General features: G+C 45.3%; 2 protein-coding genes across 2 annotated transcripts in view; one reads left to right on the forward strand and one right to left on the reverse strand.

The window, feature by feature from the left end:
• unm_sa1614 (un-named sa1614) overlaps window positions 1-6,686 on the forward strand; it is a 37,588-nt gene extending 30,902 nt beyond the window's left edge. Inside the window, exons 22-28 of the mRNA XM_077007654.1 lie at window positions 337-597; window positions 1,029-1,212; window positions 1,302-1,365; window positions 1,637-1,698; window positions 1,951-2,177; window positions 2,419-2,541; window positions 3,187-6,686. Of these exons, the coding sequence (XP_076863769.1) occupies window positions 337-597; window positions 1,029-1,212; window positions 1,302-1,365; window positions 1,637-1,698; window positions 1,951-2,177; window positions 2,419-2,541; window positions 3,187-3,261 (996 nt within the window). The 3' untranslated portion in view covers window positions 3,262-6,686. The remainder of the gene's footprint in view (window positions 1-336; window positions 598-1,028; window positions 1,213-1,301; window positions 1,366-1,636; window positions 1,699-1,950; window positions 2,178-2,418; window positions 2,542-3,186) is intronic.
• On the reverse strand, window positions 3,828-14,980 carry st3gal8 (ST3 beta-galactoside alpha-2,3-sialyltransferase 8). Its single transcript, XM_077007653.1, has 7 exons — window positions 14,828-14,980; window positions 10,190-10,997; window positions 9,046-9,233; window positions 7,943-8,122; window positions 7,710-7,755; window positions 7,463-7,582; window positions 3,828-7,271 (listed from the first exon to the last, which is right to left on the reverse strand). Exons 2-7 carry the CDS (start codon window positions 10,511-10,513, stop codon window positions 7,071-7,073), a joined length of 1,059 nt encoding a protein of 352 aa, XP_076863768.1. The 5' UTR covers window positions 10,514-10,997; window positions 14,828-14,980; the 3' UTR covers window positions 3,828-7,070.
• Window positions 14,981-16,508: the final 1,528 nt, after the last annotated feature.

The following is a 16,508-nucleotide window of genomic DNA, read 5'->3' on the forward strand; positions in this document are numbered from 1 at the left end:
ACACACACACACACACACACACACACACACACACACACACACACACACACACACACACACACACGCCTGAGCGCTCAGCCGTCTGCGTTCACAGCGTAGCTGCACGGGTTCATGTCATGTCTGGACATTAGAGCAGCAGCAAGCTGCGTGGATGACAACTGTCTTTCCTGTGACGATTGCCTTCGATATATTATAATACCATTGGAACATGGGATCCCGGTGTGTGTGTGTGTGGTGTGTGTGTGGTGTGTGTGTGTGTGTGTGTGTGTGTGTGTGTGTGTGTGTGTGTGTGTGTGTGTGTGTGTGTGTGTGTGTGTGCGTGCTCCATGGATGCAGGCTTGGCCGGTGAAGAGGGACCGCTCTGGCCGTCCCTTCAGTCTTCACCACAGCAACTGCCCCAACCAGGACCGAGGAGGAGGAGGAGGAGGAGGAGGAGGAGGAGGAGGAGGGGGAGTCTTCGGCGTGGGCCGCCGACTGGCGCTGGCGCGGGGTGAGCAGAAGAGGGAGGTGTACGCCAGCCCCACCTCTCAGACCCGCAGCCTGGACAGCCCTCCACCACCACCACCATCCTCACCCGCACCTCCACTGCCCCCTAGGGTTAGAGGTAAGTACTGCTTCTTGGCATGTCCTTTTTGTTTATCTTTCGACCACCACTAACTTATTTTGCTGGTAAAAACATACCAGTAGGTATTGTATGAATACACTGATGTAGGAATACTACACTGAGACTACCACATTATCACTAGCAAATTTGAACCAGTCCAGTGGCTACATTCATTCACTGGAACAAGGTAGATGCACAAGGTACATTTCAGCATTACTTCTATAATTGTATTATTTTATTCTGTTCTGTTCTCTCCTCCTCTCCCCTCTCCTCTCCGCACCTCTCCTGCTCTCTCCTCTATCCTCCCCTGTCCTCTCCCCCTCTCCTCCCCTCCTCTCCTTTCCTCCTCTCCTCCTCTCCCCTCTCCTCTCCTCTCCTCTCCTCCTCTCCTCCTCTCCTCCTCTCTCCTCCACTCTCCCCATAGTTGCTCCACCCATCCCCCCCCCCTCCACCTCCTGTGAGTCCTCCAGACAGCTGGTCTGAGGTGGGCTCTGGTAAAAAGAGGAACCCTCCTCCTCCTCTGATTATACGACACAAGCGTACCTACTCTGAACCCTCACCGCAGGTGCCTCACAGTCCACACGGGGGCGCCCAACTGGGCCACGCTGGTATGGACCCACCTACCCTGCACTCACAGCTCAGCAATTTACCTGGGGCTGAAGCACCAGCTTTTTAAACTGTACCATTTTTTGGGCAGATTATGGTGTGCCAGCCAGTCCACGAGCCTTCAGTGGTCATGATTCATCTTTTCAAAAGTGCCTGTAAGTGCCTTCACCTTTAGTCAAAGTCTGACCTCTAGTGGTGGGAATATAAATTGCCTTTTATGGATATGGATAAACGTTTGCATAAACACAAAGCATTTTATGTGTTTAAGCTTTGATTTCCAAAAGCTTGTGAAACTTTTGTTACATGTTTACATTCACTCATACACTCATCCAGTTGATCATATATACTTCAGCATGTCAACTAGTCACATGCTCCTTAATAAATCCGACTATGATAATATTATTACTCATAATAAATTTATTTCAGCTCAGGGTCTCCAAAGTACAATGTGACTACCCTCAACTCCCTCTCTGAGCTGCCAGAGCATGGTAGGTAACCCTGTAAGTGTGTGTGTGTGTGTGTGTGTGTGTGTGTGTTTTGTGTGTGTGTTTTGTATAATTAGCTTTGATAGTGCAGTCCATGCTTAAGTGTCTTTTTAAATGCATGGTGATATTATTAAATTTCATTTTTGTGTGTGTTAAGTAAGCCCTGTAAGGCATATTTAAGTTCACATCGAAGATCATATTAATTATTAAATGTACTGGTTATAGGAAGTGATGTCATGTCTGGTATCTTGGCAGGTTTCCGAGCAGACGTGGGATGCAACACTTCCCACTTCCTCTACCAGATCCCTCAGAAGTCAAACAGCAGCTCTGGACGACAGGGGCCGTCCCTCTCTCAGGCCCCGCCCCTCTCACGTGCCCCGCCCCTCTCTCCCTCCTCTCCCCGCTCCTTCAGTCTGGACTCCAACGGCAGCTCCTCCTCTTCCTTCCCTAGCATGCCACACCCACTGCCCAGGAGAGCTCTGGTGAGGACCGTAAGGGCATACATGTCCTGTCCAGCAGGTTTCCTGTCAGATAGTGAGGGAACACCCATGATATGACCACTGCATTTCCCTTATGGGCATTAGCAGCTATTTCCTGTGCACTTCATCAGGAAAAGGAAGAGAAAGTGATGTGTAAACATTGAGAAACTTCATTAAATGGTTTAAAGTGCGTAATTCATTTGTTGTTGTTTTTGTTGTGTGTGTGTGTGTGCGTGTTCACCAGACAAAGTCAAAACCCAGGCGAGTGAAAGCCATGTATGACTGCGTGGCTGATCACCATGATGAACTCACCTTCAACGAGGGCGAGGTGCTAGTGGTTCTTTCAGAGGAAGACATGGACTGGTGGGTAGGTATCACACTCCACAGAGGAACATTTCCAGGTCACCGTAGCTTCTATTAAGGTTTTGGCCAGAGGTTCGACCTGCTACTGATCTTGCATAGAGTATCTAATTATCCATGAGTTTTATATTATTTATTATACTGAGGAGTTTTGCCCAGGCACAGCTGAAGTACCTCACGTTTGGTTTTGTTAACTGATTGACTCGAAGTTTCAGTGCGGGCCTTGATAGTATGTGGCAGAACCTCCTAATGGGGAAGTGGTTGGTAGAGATTACTCACTTTCTGGCCAATCTGTGTGTGTGTGCTGAAGTTAACCAGCTAATCAGCAGAGATAACACTCTACACAAGCAGCAGAGAAACTTGGAGAGAGTGAGGGGAGAGGTGGAGGGGGGTGAGAGAGAGTGAGAGGAGAGAGAGAGGGAGATGGAAAGACTGAGGATTGAGAGGGAGGAGGCAGTGAGGGAGGGAAACTCAGGACTATTATAAAGTGAAATTATGTGACCAAGAATCTCTTGAAACCACCATGAAGTTCTTGAACGATTTTGATACATATTTGTATAATAAGCTTCTTCCTCTTCAGCAATGAAATGTAGGCGTTTTATGAGGATATTTCCTAAAGAATCTTATTAGTGACCACAATATTTCCTCACAGCATGGCTACGTTGAAGGACAACCAGACAAGACCGGTCTCTTTCCCGTCTCTTTCGTCTCCATACTGTCTGAATGAGGCCAGCTGATGCTGCCAAGACGAGGCAGGGCCCACAGGAAGTGCTCGGGGAGAGTGGCGCTTGAATTCATGATCGCGTGTCATAAATATTCAGTTATAAAGAAACACGTGGGGCTGTCTGGCAGACTCAGAGCTTTACAACACAAAGCAAGATGTGCTCTCAGCAGGGCATTTCAGAATGTGTAACAGTCTGTAGTTTTCCTTTAGGTCCTTTAGACAGGACAATCATGTTTCACTTGTGTGCATTTCAGCTGTCAGGAACCTCCAGAACTCCCACATTTTGGCTTTAACCCAGATTCTGCTAGGCCTGTACCAGGTCGTCACTGTTCCTGGGTCAGACATGCTGGGAGCAGAGCTAACGCAAAAACCTGGACCGTCTGGGGAATCCTGCGGACTGGCTGAGAACCACTAGTATGTAGGAGACCGAAGGTTCAGATACAACACAAACTCGTAGAGAGATATCAAACCCTTCACCAGTCTAGGGCTAAGGAGTTAAATAGTAAGTGAACATCACCATTATGAAGTCAGTGGAATATGTATATGTATGTATATATTTTTAGGACAGATGTGTGACGTGTGCAGTGAACACCAGTGCTAACGCTGGGTCTTTGTTCAACAGCTATAGTTATACCAGCGTCTGAATGAAAGGGTCCCAGTTCCTGCCATGACAGAGAGCACAGAGGTGGCAAATTATTACTTCCATATTCCAGGAATGTACTTGAACATTGTACTGAGTATTTGTATGTATGAGGTTGTAGAGAATACTTTATTAACACTTTCCCTCTGTCAAAAAAGACCCTAGTGGAAATGAAATAGTTATCATGTATATACAAGGTTTTATTCAAGGCAGAAGAGTGTGCTCGCAGAAAGACCTCAGTAATGATCAGAGGTGGGGACTCGAGTCACATGACTTGGACTCGAGTCAGACTCGAGTCATTAATATTAAGACTTTTGACTTGACTTGAAAAAATATTCAGAGACTTAGACTTGACTTGGACTTTTACACCAATAACTTGGGACTTGAATTGGACTTGAACCTGTTTACTTGCAAAGACTTGATTTTTTTTTACCCCAAATCTAAATTTTAAAACGCATATTAATATTTATAAAGTGCGTCCCATTAATTTCATTTCTGTCCTTCTGACGCAGACCGGCGTTACACCAGATTCTGTGACCGTCAAGTTTTGTGACCACAGGGGGCGCTATTTCACAGTTTCTGTTCAGAGGCACAAACGCTTTACGAATGCTACGTAAACTACGCTGATGCACTTTCTTTATTCGTTTTGTTGGTGTCCACGAGCCAAAATATGACAGATGTTTATATTTACATTTATCGTCTCTTAATTACATAAATGTACTTAAACAAGATTTACCATCCCCTCACCATTGCAGCCAACAAAGAAATCATGAATGGGATGTACAGGTGAGCCTTTTTAACTGGGGTCACCAATTCTGACGGCAGCCATCAGAATATGTGACCCCACTGAATCTCCAGGTAACAATAGTAGCCTACACTGTGACCCCACAATAACAGAAAACAATGAAAAAATAACCCTAACCTTTTATTAGTCTATATTTAAACATTTTATCCAAATGTTTAGAATAACCATTCGTAATGACAGCATTTTGCTTACGATGAAGCTTGCTATTTTCGTGTAAAATGATGTAACGAAACATTCTTGTTTAAGTACATTTATGTAATTAAGAGAAGATAAAATGTAAATGATCTGTCATCTTTTGGCTGGCGGACACCAACAAAACGAGTAAAGAAACGCATCAGCGTAGCATTCGTAAAGCGTTGGTGCCTGTAAAAAAAAAAGACTCGAAAGGACTTGAAATTCCAAGTTTCAGACTTGGGACTTGACTTGACAGTTGCTTGTCTTGACTCGAGACTTGACTTGAGTTGACTGTCTTTGCTTGAGACTTGACTCGGGACTTGAGGATAAAGACTTGGACTTACTTGAGACTTGCAAAACACTGACTTGGTCCCACCTCTGGTAATGATTACCAAGAGCGCAGCACATGGTTGGGCCCACACCTCTTCCAGGGAGGGACACATTATCATTCAGGATAAGAACCACTGATAATGTAACACTGCTACCTTTTCAGTATGTTAGAGTGCACTGAGAGATGAGGACCTGCTTCAGTAGTTATTGCTCATGGGCCGATCGAACAGACAGGACAGTGCACTGCGCATGTGCTCTGATGTCCTGTGCAGTCCTACACATGTCCCGAACAAGTGTCTGAGCCATGATGTTGAAAAATTAAATACTTGAAATGTGTTTATAACCTGATAACCTGTAAATAACAAGTCTCCAAAATTAACTAGCGATTGACTTCTTTATTTTTGTACCAACTTGCACACACGACTCCCTCATACTAGGAAGAACAGACATCTACGGCCGATGCTCGTGACGTCAGTACATATAGTATTAAACACCTGAAACGCTCTTTTCTTCTTCTGTTCTTTAACGTTTTCATTACATTTGTGATGTAATCGCATTGGAATGGAGATTTGGACAATTTAAAAAATATTCAGTGCATCACAAAGAAATGTCATAGCTATGTGTATTTTTTTTGCTTATAAAGTCTAGTATTTATGATATGAGAGTTCTTAATGTGATTTGTAATTTAATTTCTTGTTTTTAATAGAGGCAAATGTCCGTGTTCTCATCTTTTGTTCCATACGGATGCAGTGATTTTTTCTTTCGGATAATAGTGAATCCGTCCACAGTAATAGCAATTTCCTGATACAAGGCACTGCTGTCTACAATAAATTGTATACATTCATGAAAATAAAATCACAAAGTAAAACACAATCGTAACATGTGTATAATGAAAGGAGGAGGGGTGTGCATTGGTAAAGGTCAAGTTTTAGTACTTTCACAGTCTTGTAAGAAAAACTACAACACTGACCAACACTTCTCCTTTGAACTTCAGTAAAAATGTACAAACAAAACAACAAAGCATTTTTGCTTCAGATATGTTTATATCCATGTGGCATTCATACTATACGCTAACGGAATATACTAACAAACTTGCAAAAATCAACCGTTCTCTGTGTGTTTAGCATTAGTGGTGATGTGAGAATTAAAAGTTGAATGGTGCTCCTCTGGCTGCTGTGCGAACGTAGGGCAGGTTTTGAATCCTGAGTAACATTTCACACAAACACATCTAGACAGATTAATCATCCCCAAAGTGATTGATGTCTGATCTCTTGTTCTACTCAGTTCTAAAGAGCTGCATGTTTTATTGTTCTAAAAACTAGACATCTAATATCAGGATCTGGATCCAGATTTGACTTCATATGCTTCCACAACCCATTCAGCAAGATGTGTGTAAAACCATGTCTCCCCATACACACATACACATTTGGAAGTGTAACACAAGCTACATTGAGAGCCTGGAAATCAAGCTACAGCTGCGGGTTGAACCAAAAACGTCTCCTTTTTGAACAGAGACATGAGCCAGGAGACCTCGTTCAGGAGCAGATTCAGTTATTTCTCAAATTCAATTCCAAGACCTCCTGGAATCCTGAAGCAGATTACTGGAGAACACCAGTGCAACACGTAGATAAAAAAAAAAACAATAAAATCAAACTGACCACAAATTGTTGCAGTCAGATTTACTTCATCCAGTATCTTGACATCCAATGTGTCACACAGCCAATTATGAAATTAAGGTTGGTTTGGTCTTGAGATTGCAACCTGTCGTCAGAAGAACAGCTCACAGTGATCAGTTAATAGTGGTGAATCGCAGGCCATCGTGTGGCTCTTTGGCCAGTTTGTCCCGACGTCAAACGTCACGAGTCACACGTTCAGGCTCCCAGGGGCCCTGCTGCTCCTCGGGTACAGTTTAATTTTGCCCTCAGCGTCCAGCCTCTCGATGACTTCGCTCTCAAAGTCGGCATTGTGCACGCCGGTTTTCCGGAACGCTCCGGAATACTTGTTATCCTCCCAGTAGTGGTGCCAGTTACCCTGCGAGTCTGCCCCATAGCCAAACACCGACACCTGGTGGGACAGGACATGGCGAAGCAGCGAATCATTCAGGAGCCACCACGCTCTCCAACCAAAGGACAACGCAGAGACACCTAGACTCATGAGTAGTCCCACTGGAGAGACAGCTAACAGGATTCACTCCAAGCCTGTATCTAAAAGACAGAAATGGCTCAGTAAAAATAAAAAATGGCACTTTTTCTTACCTCATCACAGAGGTGCAGCGCGAACACAATCGCCAGCATGCCCGTGGAGGGGTATCGGCCATGCTGCTCCGTCCAGCGGTCGTGAGTGTACTTGAAGAAACTGGGGTTAACCACAATCACCTGCAAAGACAAGAGTTCTCAGGGCTGCAGCTCGATGTTGGAGGATGAGCTGGTGCAGCCCAGTACACCCAAACGCCGAGTCTGCACCTCTTACAGAAAGTGTTTATTTATATATATTCACACCTACCTTATTTTTATCTGCACGCACACGCTCTTTGACCCTTGTGTATGTCCTGAGGAGGCAAACACAAATCTCTTCACACTGCATTCTTTCTCAAACCCTCACAATCCTGGCAATTAATCGCACATTTCAGGATGAATAAGCAATCCGATGCACAAACATGACTAGATTTCAAGTCGCCACTCAAGGAGGCGGGGCATGATTTGGGGGCGGGGCCTGGGTTAACGGCAGGGCCACACCTCTTCACTTCGCCCGTCGACAGGGCGCTGGTCAGCCACTGGAGGTCCTGGAGCTTGAAGGGCAGCAGTACGAGGTGCACACTGGGGTCGAGGTCCACGGCGCTCTCCGGGTACATGAAGTGGTGCGTGGTCCGGTTCCCCACGTGCTGCTCATAACCCGAAGTCCTGGCTTTGTTCATCCTAATGAACAACAACATATTAAAAAGAGGGTTAATACTACAAAGGCCATTTAAAAAGTTAAATAAGAGAGAATAAAAGAATGAAAATTAAAGAACAATGACTATATCATTAGATCAAAGGTCCTGACTGGATGCCAGATAAATTATGGCTGTCAGCTGATCTCAAATATCAGAATTCTCAGACCTGGAACCATTATAACCAAATAACTAAATAACTAAAACCAAATGGTTGTCAGTGCAAAGGTTTTGTACTTCTGGGGTACATTTAATTCTCAACTGATAGCAAAATCCTCCTCGTTTCTTTAATAACTAGCAGTTTTAGGAGTGTAACATCTGCCAAACGTTCATGTAGGTTGTTATCCACTGCGGTGAGTTCAGCTTCTCATTCCTCATACATGCTGTTTGAAAGCAAACAAACAGCATTCACAACTTTGTGTAATTACAGAATCATTTGTAGGGTGAGACTTGATTTCAAGTGGTCCTTTCAAAATATTTATTTTGAATGGTCCTTTTCAGATTAAATAAACACTCAACAGGCTCTCAGTAACATATCAGGGAAACATCTGAATGAATTCAGTAGTTTAATTGGGAGACTTTTAATGAAAAAGATTTATTTATAATACGTTTAATTCTGCCGTTTTACCCTTTATTTGGAGTGTCAAAGTCAATATCCTAAACAAATCTAAACTTAACGACTATTTTATCCAAGCTCTTGTCTGAGTTATTCATGACGATGTTACAAATACTGTACTGAGGGTTTATTAATCATATAGAGAGGACCCCTCAAAACAAGTAGTCTCTTACAGTTCTGAAGAAGACTTTTTAAGGCACGTTGCATATCTAACCGAAATACACTAAGATCGGAAGCTGATGCAGCACTGAAAATGACTGCAGGACTGAACGGTACTGACAAATGGAGCTTACCGAAACACAACTGTATGGGCGTCTATCGCGGCCCCATACTTGAATTGCAGCAGGTTTCCTGAATTTCCGACCACAGCGCAAGTCTGGCAGCGGCCTGGCGGACGTGTGTCTTCCAGCGGGGAGGATATCACCATAAACATCTTCCTCATTACATCCTGGATGGTCCCATCAATGGACTGTTGCAAAGCCTAGACACACATTAACTACCGCAGTTAGAACAGATGATGCTTCCTTAGCAGAATCCCCAGAGACGCCCTTCATGCATGGAGCAGGACGCAGGCGAGAAGACTTTCCTTCCCACACACTTTTGGCTCATCAAACAAGAATTGCCTGACCAACACTTCTATCTTATTACATTTTTTGACCCAGCATGGTAGCTTTAAGTAAGAGTGTGTGTGTGTGTGTGTGTGTGTGTGTGTGTGTGTGTGTGTGTGTGTGTGTGTGTGTGTGTGTATGCCACTGTGCACAGGAAATCAAAGTAACTGTCCTGCTGCCAAATCCAGGTTCAGTGAAAGCTTAAAAGCCCTTAATTCCATTAAATTAAAAGCGTAGTGAAACACGTGGCCCCACTGGAACTGCTGTGTGTTCAGAGTGGATCTGCTGGACCAGCTGGATCTTTAGATGCAGTAAAGACTGCAGTTCATCTCAGTGGACCGTAATGGCATCTGTGGAGCGGGTGATGGCAATAACACGGCCGGCTGGTGGTGGCAGGCCAGCGGTACAGTCCTGCACATGTGTCCAGGCCAGGGGGGAGCCCAGATCTGTGGCTCGGAGAATGCACAGGGCTTAGCTGGGAGACCGGACAGGCACGTCTCTCCCTCGCTCTGTTTGCCTGTCTCCCTGTCTGTGTCTCCCAGAACAAGTCACACATTCCTCATTCACTTTGACAAAAACCCACGTGAGCTCACCAACATCCCTGCCATTCTGACTAAGCCCCTAGTTACAAGCACCTAGTGAATCATCTTCCCAGAATCTTAACATTTACTTTCCTTCAACAGTCCATCATCCAACTGTCCATCATGGTTTTCAGTTGAAGAGCTGTCCCAGGGCCTTCATATACCATTATGTGGTTTATGGTATATATCACGATGCCACAGGGCCTAACAAGCTACCAACACTGTACACTTGAATCTGAAGCACTTACCAGCCACCACTTTAAAGAGGCGGGATCTATTTCCTTCCCCCGCGCCGTGAGGTAGGGCTGCTGCTCGTGTTCATAGCGCCGGTCGAACCACTCAGACACACCCGGGTCGGACACGCACGTCCGGCAGCCACAGGAGCGGTGCTGGAGGGCCTCGGTCGTGGGCCGCAGCTGCGTCCGGTTCTTCGCGGGGGGTCTGGTGGTGCTTTGGGGAGGGGCCTTGGTCACAGGCAGCACGGTGCTCTTAGGAATGGTGTGCATAGCAATCATGAAGAACAGGAGGGCAAACAGCGAAGCCCCTACACACACTTTCTTCTTCAGCAGCATGGCTGGGGCTGAGGCCTCATGTCCTTCCGCAGTTCACAATAGGTTAAAAAAAGGAAAAAAAAAATAAACGAAGGAACGAAGGAGACTTCCCCAGTGCTGCCGAGCCTTTTGGAACACTATGGGCTGATGGAGCCAGTAGGGGCTTTGATCATCTCGCTCCGCTCTGAAGGAGCCGGCCTGGGTACAGAGGGGTGGGAAGTCAAACCGCTGACTTCTGTCCAAACCAAGGTACCAGCTGAGGAGTAGAATGACTGGAGTCAGTGGAGGCAGGTTCTGCAGGGCCAGACTGAAGGTCCTGATCCTTCTGCTGCAGGCCAAGGACCCGCCAACGTGCAGGCAAAACGTCCTTCTGCTCAGTGGCGCCGTTTTAGGAACGAGAGGGGAAACGATCCTTTTCACTTCCTCCTAAGCTGATGGTAGATCTCTTTCCAGGACCCCTGCACACTTGAGTCACCATCACCGTCACCACATCATGGCCTCCTCACTGAAACACACACAACAATGACCATGAACGCACCTCCGTAAGGATGCACTGAGCGTTTCTGTCGGCCGGACAACTGAGCACTTGAGCCGGCAGAGGAGAAAGAGAGAGAGAGAGAAAGAGAAAGAGAGAGAGAGAAAACGAAAACGAACCCCTGGCAAGAATTTTGCCCAACAGCAAACAGGACACTGTAATACAATACCAGTCATTTCACAGAGCAATGCTGTGGAGGGAAAGCACAGTTCTGGACTCTGATACATCCACATGAGAAGCGCAGATCACCAAGTACTCTACTGCATTTCACATCAACTATATATATGTATATGTGTGTGTACATATATATAATATATATATAATATATATAAATGCCCTTGTGTCAGTACTTCCAGTAAGTCACAGAGCTACTGCACTGCATCTCAAATGTTAACAGCAAAACGCTGTGTGTGTGTGCGCACGTGTGTTTGTGTGTGCGAGGAGGGTGGGTGCGGTGTGTAAGGGGGGTGGGGTGCATGAGTGTGTATGTGTGCGTGCGTGTGTGTGTGTGTGCACGTGTGTGTGTGCGTGCGTACAAGGAGGGCGGTTGGGGTGTGTAAGGGGGGTGGGGTGTGTAAGGGGTGTGTGAGTGTGGGGGTGAGAGCGTGGGTGACTGTCTGTCAGCACAACAAGACAACTGTTGCTGCTTGCTGAGGCTGCAGGAGTCAGGCAGGGTGTTGCCGGCAAGCGGAGCGATTCTGTAGGATCAGCTGATGTTTGGTTGATGGGTGGGTGGAGACGTCTGTCTGCGGTCCAAACAGCACTGCGAGTCTAGATGGCAGCGGGCAGAGGCAGCGGGTCAGAGCAGAGCAGCACGGCGGCGGGCAGCCAACCTTCTCTTGCATTACTCATCAAAAAAAGGAGCAGGAACCTTAAATAACAGGGCCGAAGTAAATCAGGAGACACCAACCACAAAGTACAGCGGTTCACATACAGTTAAAGTCTGAAGATTAAAGGGAGCTTACCAGTGAGCAAATATTACTAACCCAAAAACTCCCTACTAAATGCAGGGGGAGAAGCCCTGTGGCACTGGGTGACTAAAGCATAACGCCACACGCCAGGGTGTGAAGTCAGACTGACTCAAACCTGAGGTAGTGCGTCAGTAAAATAACAGTAAAGTAACAGTAAAATTGAAATGTTACTGGTGATGTCCATAGAGGACAGAGCAGTGTTCAGAACACCGAGGATATACTTATGTTGGGTGTCTTAATGTAACCCTGGATATATTATAGGTATTGAGCTGCTGTCTCCTGACTTAAAAGGGTCAGAGCTGAACATGTCTGTTCTAGCTCCTCTGCACCGTCTTCTGTTTAAATAAAAGGACATCTGATGTCTGCCCTGATGTCCCCTGCTCTCATATCAGTCCACACCTTTAATCTATTCTACATAATCAAAGAAGATAAGTGAATTTTTGCCCGAATCAGTAACAGAGCCCCCTCCACTCACACACACACACACACACACACACACACACACACACACACACACACACACACACACATACCACCACGAGCCATCTCCTTAAAAATTCTATTTCATCGAGCGCAGTCATTGGTCAGCTTTTCAAGCAGGCAGCATCCAGGTCTCCCCTGCCTGAGCAAGTCCATTAGCATACCAATATGACAAAATGGAGAGGGTGAACAGAGAGCCTTTCTGCCTCCTGGTCCTGAAAACACAGCCTCTCCAGCGCTGGCCAAACCAGTCAGATTTGATTGGTCATTGGGATGTGGTCTTTACTCAGCAGTGGCAATCTCTTCACAGTGGTTCCTCTTCATACCTCTATGCCAGGGTGGCGCAATTAACACACAGTCAAGAAAACCAGGCTCCATGTACAACCTTTTTTGTGCAGAAGTTCCTGTGTAATAGAAACCCTCCTATTTTTGTAAAACCCTCCACCTGGAAGAAGGAAACAAGACCCACCTCTGTGGGGTTCTACATGCTCCTCCTCTTTCTGCAGGTTCAACTCAGTACTGGGTTTTGCCACCTGTGCAGTCAGCCAACCAGCTAATGATCAAGGCCCTGACATCCGAGTTCTGGGCCCCGAGGTCACGGGAGGAGGCTCTCCCGTTAACGGGATCTTTTCAGCTCGTTTAGTGAACTCGCCAAATCCAGCCGAGACGGCGATAGGCAGATCAGCGGAAGAGCACGTCAGTGTTCTGGGATTTCACCGTGAGATTTACAGCCTGTCGGGGTGCAGTGCTGCCTCACTGATCTCACAGCTTCCCTCTCTCATTAAAGGGTATAACGGGCACACAGAACGCCCAGCATTCACCTGAAAATAGTTCAGTCTGTTGGTGGTTAGATAAAATCCCAGATCCTTCAACCGAGGCCCTGAATTAAAAGGCACACGGTTAAGCTGCAAAGTCACCAGGGGTGGGGTAAACACGTCGATCAAAGTTATCAAAGTTAATAATCCGCTAAAAATCAATGAAATGCAACCCCCCCTCCCCAAACAGAACAGGTTCATGTCAATATTGCCCCTTTTGCACTTTTAAAATAAAACATTGCCATACCTGAATAATATATTAAGAACAGTACTCTGCTGAAGAAGAAACCCCTTTTAAATATCTGACTTGATTCCCTGTGAGTCAGATAAATTTTCCAAAACTTATATCCTGGGAGTTGTTAAATAGTACTGCCATGTCAGCACTAAATGACAAAGTTTAAGTGATGTGTGGAGAGGACGTATCAACAGAGCTCGATAGAGTGAAAAGGTCGTTCACCAGGCTCATGTTTCTGAAACTCAGTTAAAGATCAGTCCGTCCCAATAAAAGCAGGAAAACACACCGGGCTGTAACAACACCCCAACCCCCAGGCCCGACTTACAGCCGAACACGAGCCCAGGGCTCCTTTCAACCCCCCACCACACATCGGACATCTTGGGGAATTTTAAACAGCTGCCTCTCCTGCCTCGCAACAATGTATCCTGTACTCAAGTTCACTCTGAACCTAACGGACGCCCTTCATCAAATATAACGGCATTCAAATGCAAATGTACGTGACTATTATCATTCTTACAGTAGATTTTATTTGACTCGTTCTCTCTCACACTCAGAGCTGCTTAAAACAACATATTGGTGATGGCCCCAATTTCAAACCTCTAAACTCAACATGCAGAACTTCGTATGAATTTATTTAGAAGGAGAAATGAAACGAACACGAAGGCAGGAAATAATGTTTCGTTAAGCATGTTTCGAGGGGCGGAGGTGGATAAAACTGCCTGCAGCGCGGTCGACGACCTGCCGTGTAACGTCCCCGTTGTGTGCGGCCTCAAAACCAGTAAGAAAAGTACGAAACCAAATCCAAAAAGTTACGACAGGCGCATTTCGCACCGTGCGACTTCATGATCGTTTCACACTTTCCGAACCCTCAACTCATCAGTAACGTCAAGAAGAATAAAAGTTACAACTGTGAGCTAGCGTAACTTTGATAGTTTAAGTCGACATTTAAAACACATCTACCATTTTGCAGCTCTACAGACCAAGTCAGACTTTAGTCCATCAGACTGTTGGGACTGTTCTCACACCGCCCGTGTCTACCCGCTACCGGACCGATGTCCTAAAGTTTGATCAGAACCGAACCCCTGATCCAGTTTAACCTCCATCTCAAGACGTACGCGCCGTTTACGCGAATGTCTCCGATACAGTTTAAAGCAAGTTAAGGCAAGGCAAACGTGAAAGTTATGAAAAGTGACCCGCCAAAGCTACGGTGCTGCCACTAGACAATAAAGCTCAACTTTAACGACATAAAGCAACAGTTTGACGTAGCGCTGTTCGCGCGTGACGCGTCTCGCTACTTACGGCGTGTTGGCGGCGTGTCTGGGAGACCGACGCTCTCTGGTGTAGCATGGTCTTTAGTCTGGGGAGAAGTGATGTCAAACCTTAAATGCTGCTTCCAGTGTGTGTGTGTGTGTGTGTGTGCGCGCGCGCGCGCGCGTATGTGTGGATACGTGTGTGTGTGTGTTTCCATCCGTGTCCGCGCGCGCGTTCTCTTGCGCATGAACTCTCGCCCTTGTGCGCGTGATAACCTATTGAAACAACTTTCAATCTAACATTCCCCTCAATTTTCATTCTTCATTAAACAATTTGACTGACTTATGAAGTCAATCTGTACAACTCACGGTATTATTATAACGCAGTTATTCTGTGGTGTGAAGGTGTTACTTTGTTCAACTCTTAGCGGTCTCTGTTTTATTCTATAAATACCTTAGGTTTATAATGTACTGTAACATACTATCTCGAAAATAATGCCGTAACATCCTCTGCAGGATGTGAGGTCACGTCCTGTTCCATTGTTAATAACCTAACAGGTCTGCATCTGCCTCTCAGTATCTTTATGAAAGGCCTGCTAAGAGGCCTTGTGCTGGGGAGGTATAGACAGTAGAGCAAATGACCACGGTGCTTATGTCTATATTTTACTGCCTTGCAGCATCTGGTCTGTGTAACGTTCAGATAGCACCCATCAACCACCAAGACAGTGCATCAGCTCCCGACTTCAGAAGGCAGAATTTACTCAAAATGAATTAGCCTGACATTAATTGAAGAGATAAAGGAATTGAGTTCTTTGTTGCGATTGGCTGGCAGAGACAGCTGGCTGTGTTACCTCATCACATCTCAAATGTCCTCCTAATTTCCCAAACAAGCTAGAAGAACCTAGCAGTCAAACCAGGGACTCTACACACACATCTCTGGTGGCTGCAGTGATACAAACGGAGGTGTGATTCCTAACAAGGGTAAAGATAGGTGTACTGTTTCAACCTAAGAAAAGCCATACATTCACAATAGAGAAAAATGAATGCAAAATATGTTGAACTGCACTGCATAAAACAATATATTAAATATACTAAAATAACATGATGGAATGATTACCAAAGCAAACACCTTTATTAGTCAACACACAAAAAATATTACAGCACAAATTGTGTCCTCTCTCTCTCTCTCTCTCTCTCTCTCTCTCTCTCTCACACACACACACACACACACACACACACACACACACACACACACACACACACACACACACACACACACACACACACACACACATTTTTACAGTTCAGTAAGAAAATCCTCAGCCACAATAAGTCAGACTTGCGAGTTGCTACTGATGTTTTAAACATTTATAGATGCATGACAGATGAGAAGTGATTTAAACATTGTACACATGTCATTATACACATGCTGAATTTATGAAGTTAATCATTGTGTTTGTCTGTGATATCCCTTGCACTGACAATGAAAATTAAATGAAGCATAGTTTTATTACATTTGCTTTTTACCACAAATGGAGAAAAACTGCATATGTAAAAGTGTAATTTTAGGAAAGGCAATATGACAGGCTATATACATAAAAAAAAACATCACACAGTTCAAGCATGCATTCATACATACTTAATGCATTCAATATAACATGCTCAAAGCACAACTTTAGTACTTGTAATGTACTATATAAACATTTGTACAGTTTAAAAATCTGAGAAGT

This window comes from Brachyhypopomus gauderio, chromosome 1, assembly GCF_052324685.1.
Source record: "Brachyhypopomus gauderio isolate BG-103 chromosome 1, BGAUD_0.2, whole genome shotgun sequence".
Taxonomy (NCBI): domain Eukaryota; kingdom Metazoa; phylum Chordata; class Actinopteri; order Gymnotiformes; family Hypopomidae; genus Brachyhypopomus; species Brachyhypopomus gauderio.

What these genes read in the sequence shown, in the direction of transcription:
- st3gal8 (XM_077007653.1), bottom strand. Translation starts at nt 10,513, where the DNA reads ATGCTGCTGAAGAAGAAAGTGTGTGTAGGGGCTTCGCTGTTTGCCCTC. An exon ending in CCTCTTTAAAGTGGTGGCTG is followed by an intron (nt 9,234 to 10,189) that starts GTAAGTGCTTCA and finishes ATGTGTGTCTAG; the next exon opens with GCTTTGCAACAGTCCATTGA. An exon ending in TGCGTGCAGATAAAAATAAG is followed by an intron (nt 7,583 to 7,709) that starts GTAGGTGTGAAT and finishes TTGTCTTTGCAG; the next exon opens with GTGATTGTGGTTAACCCCAG.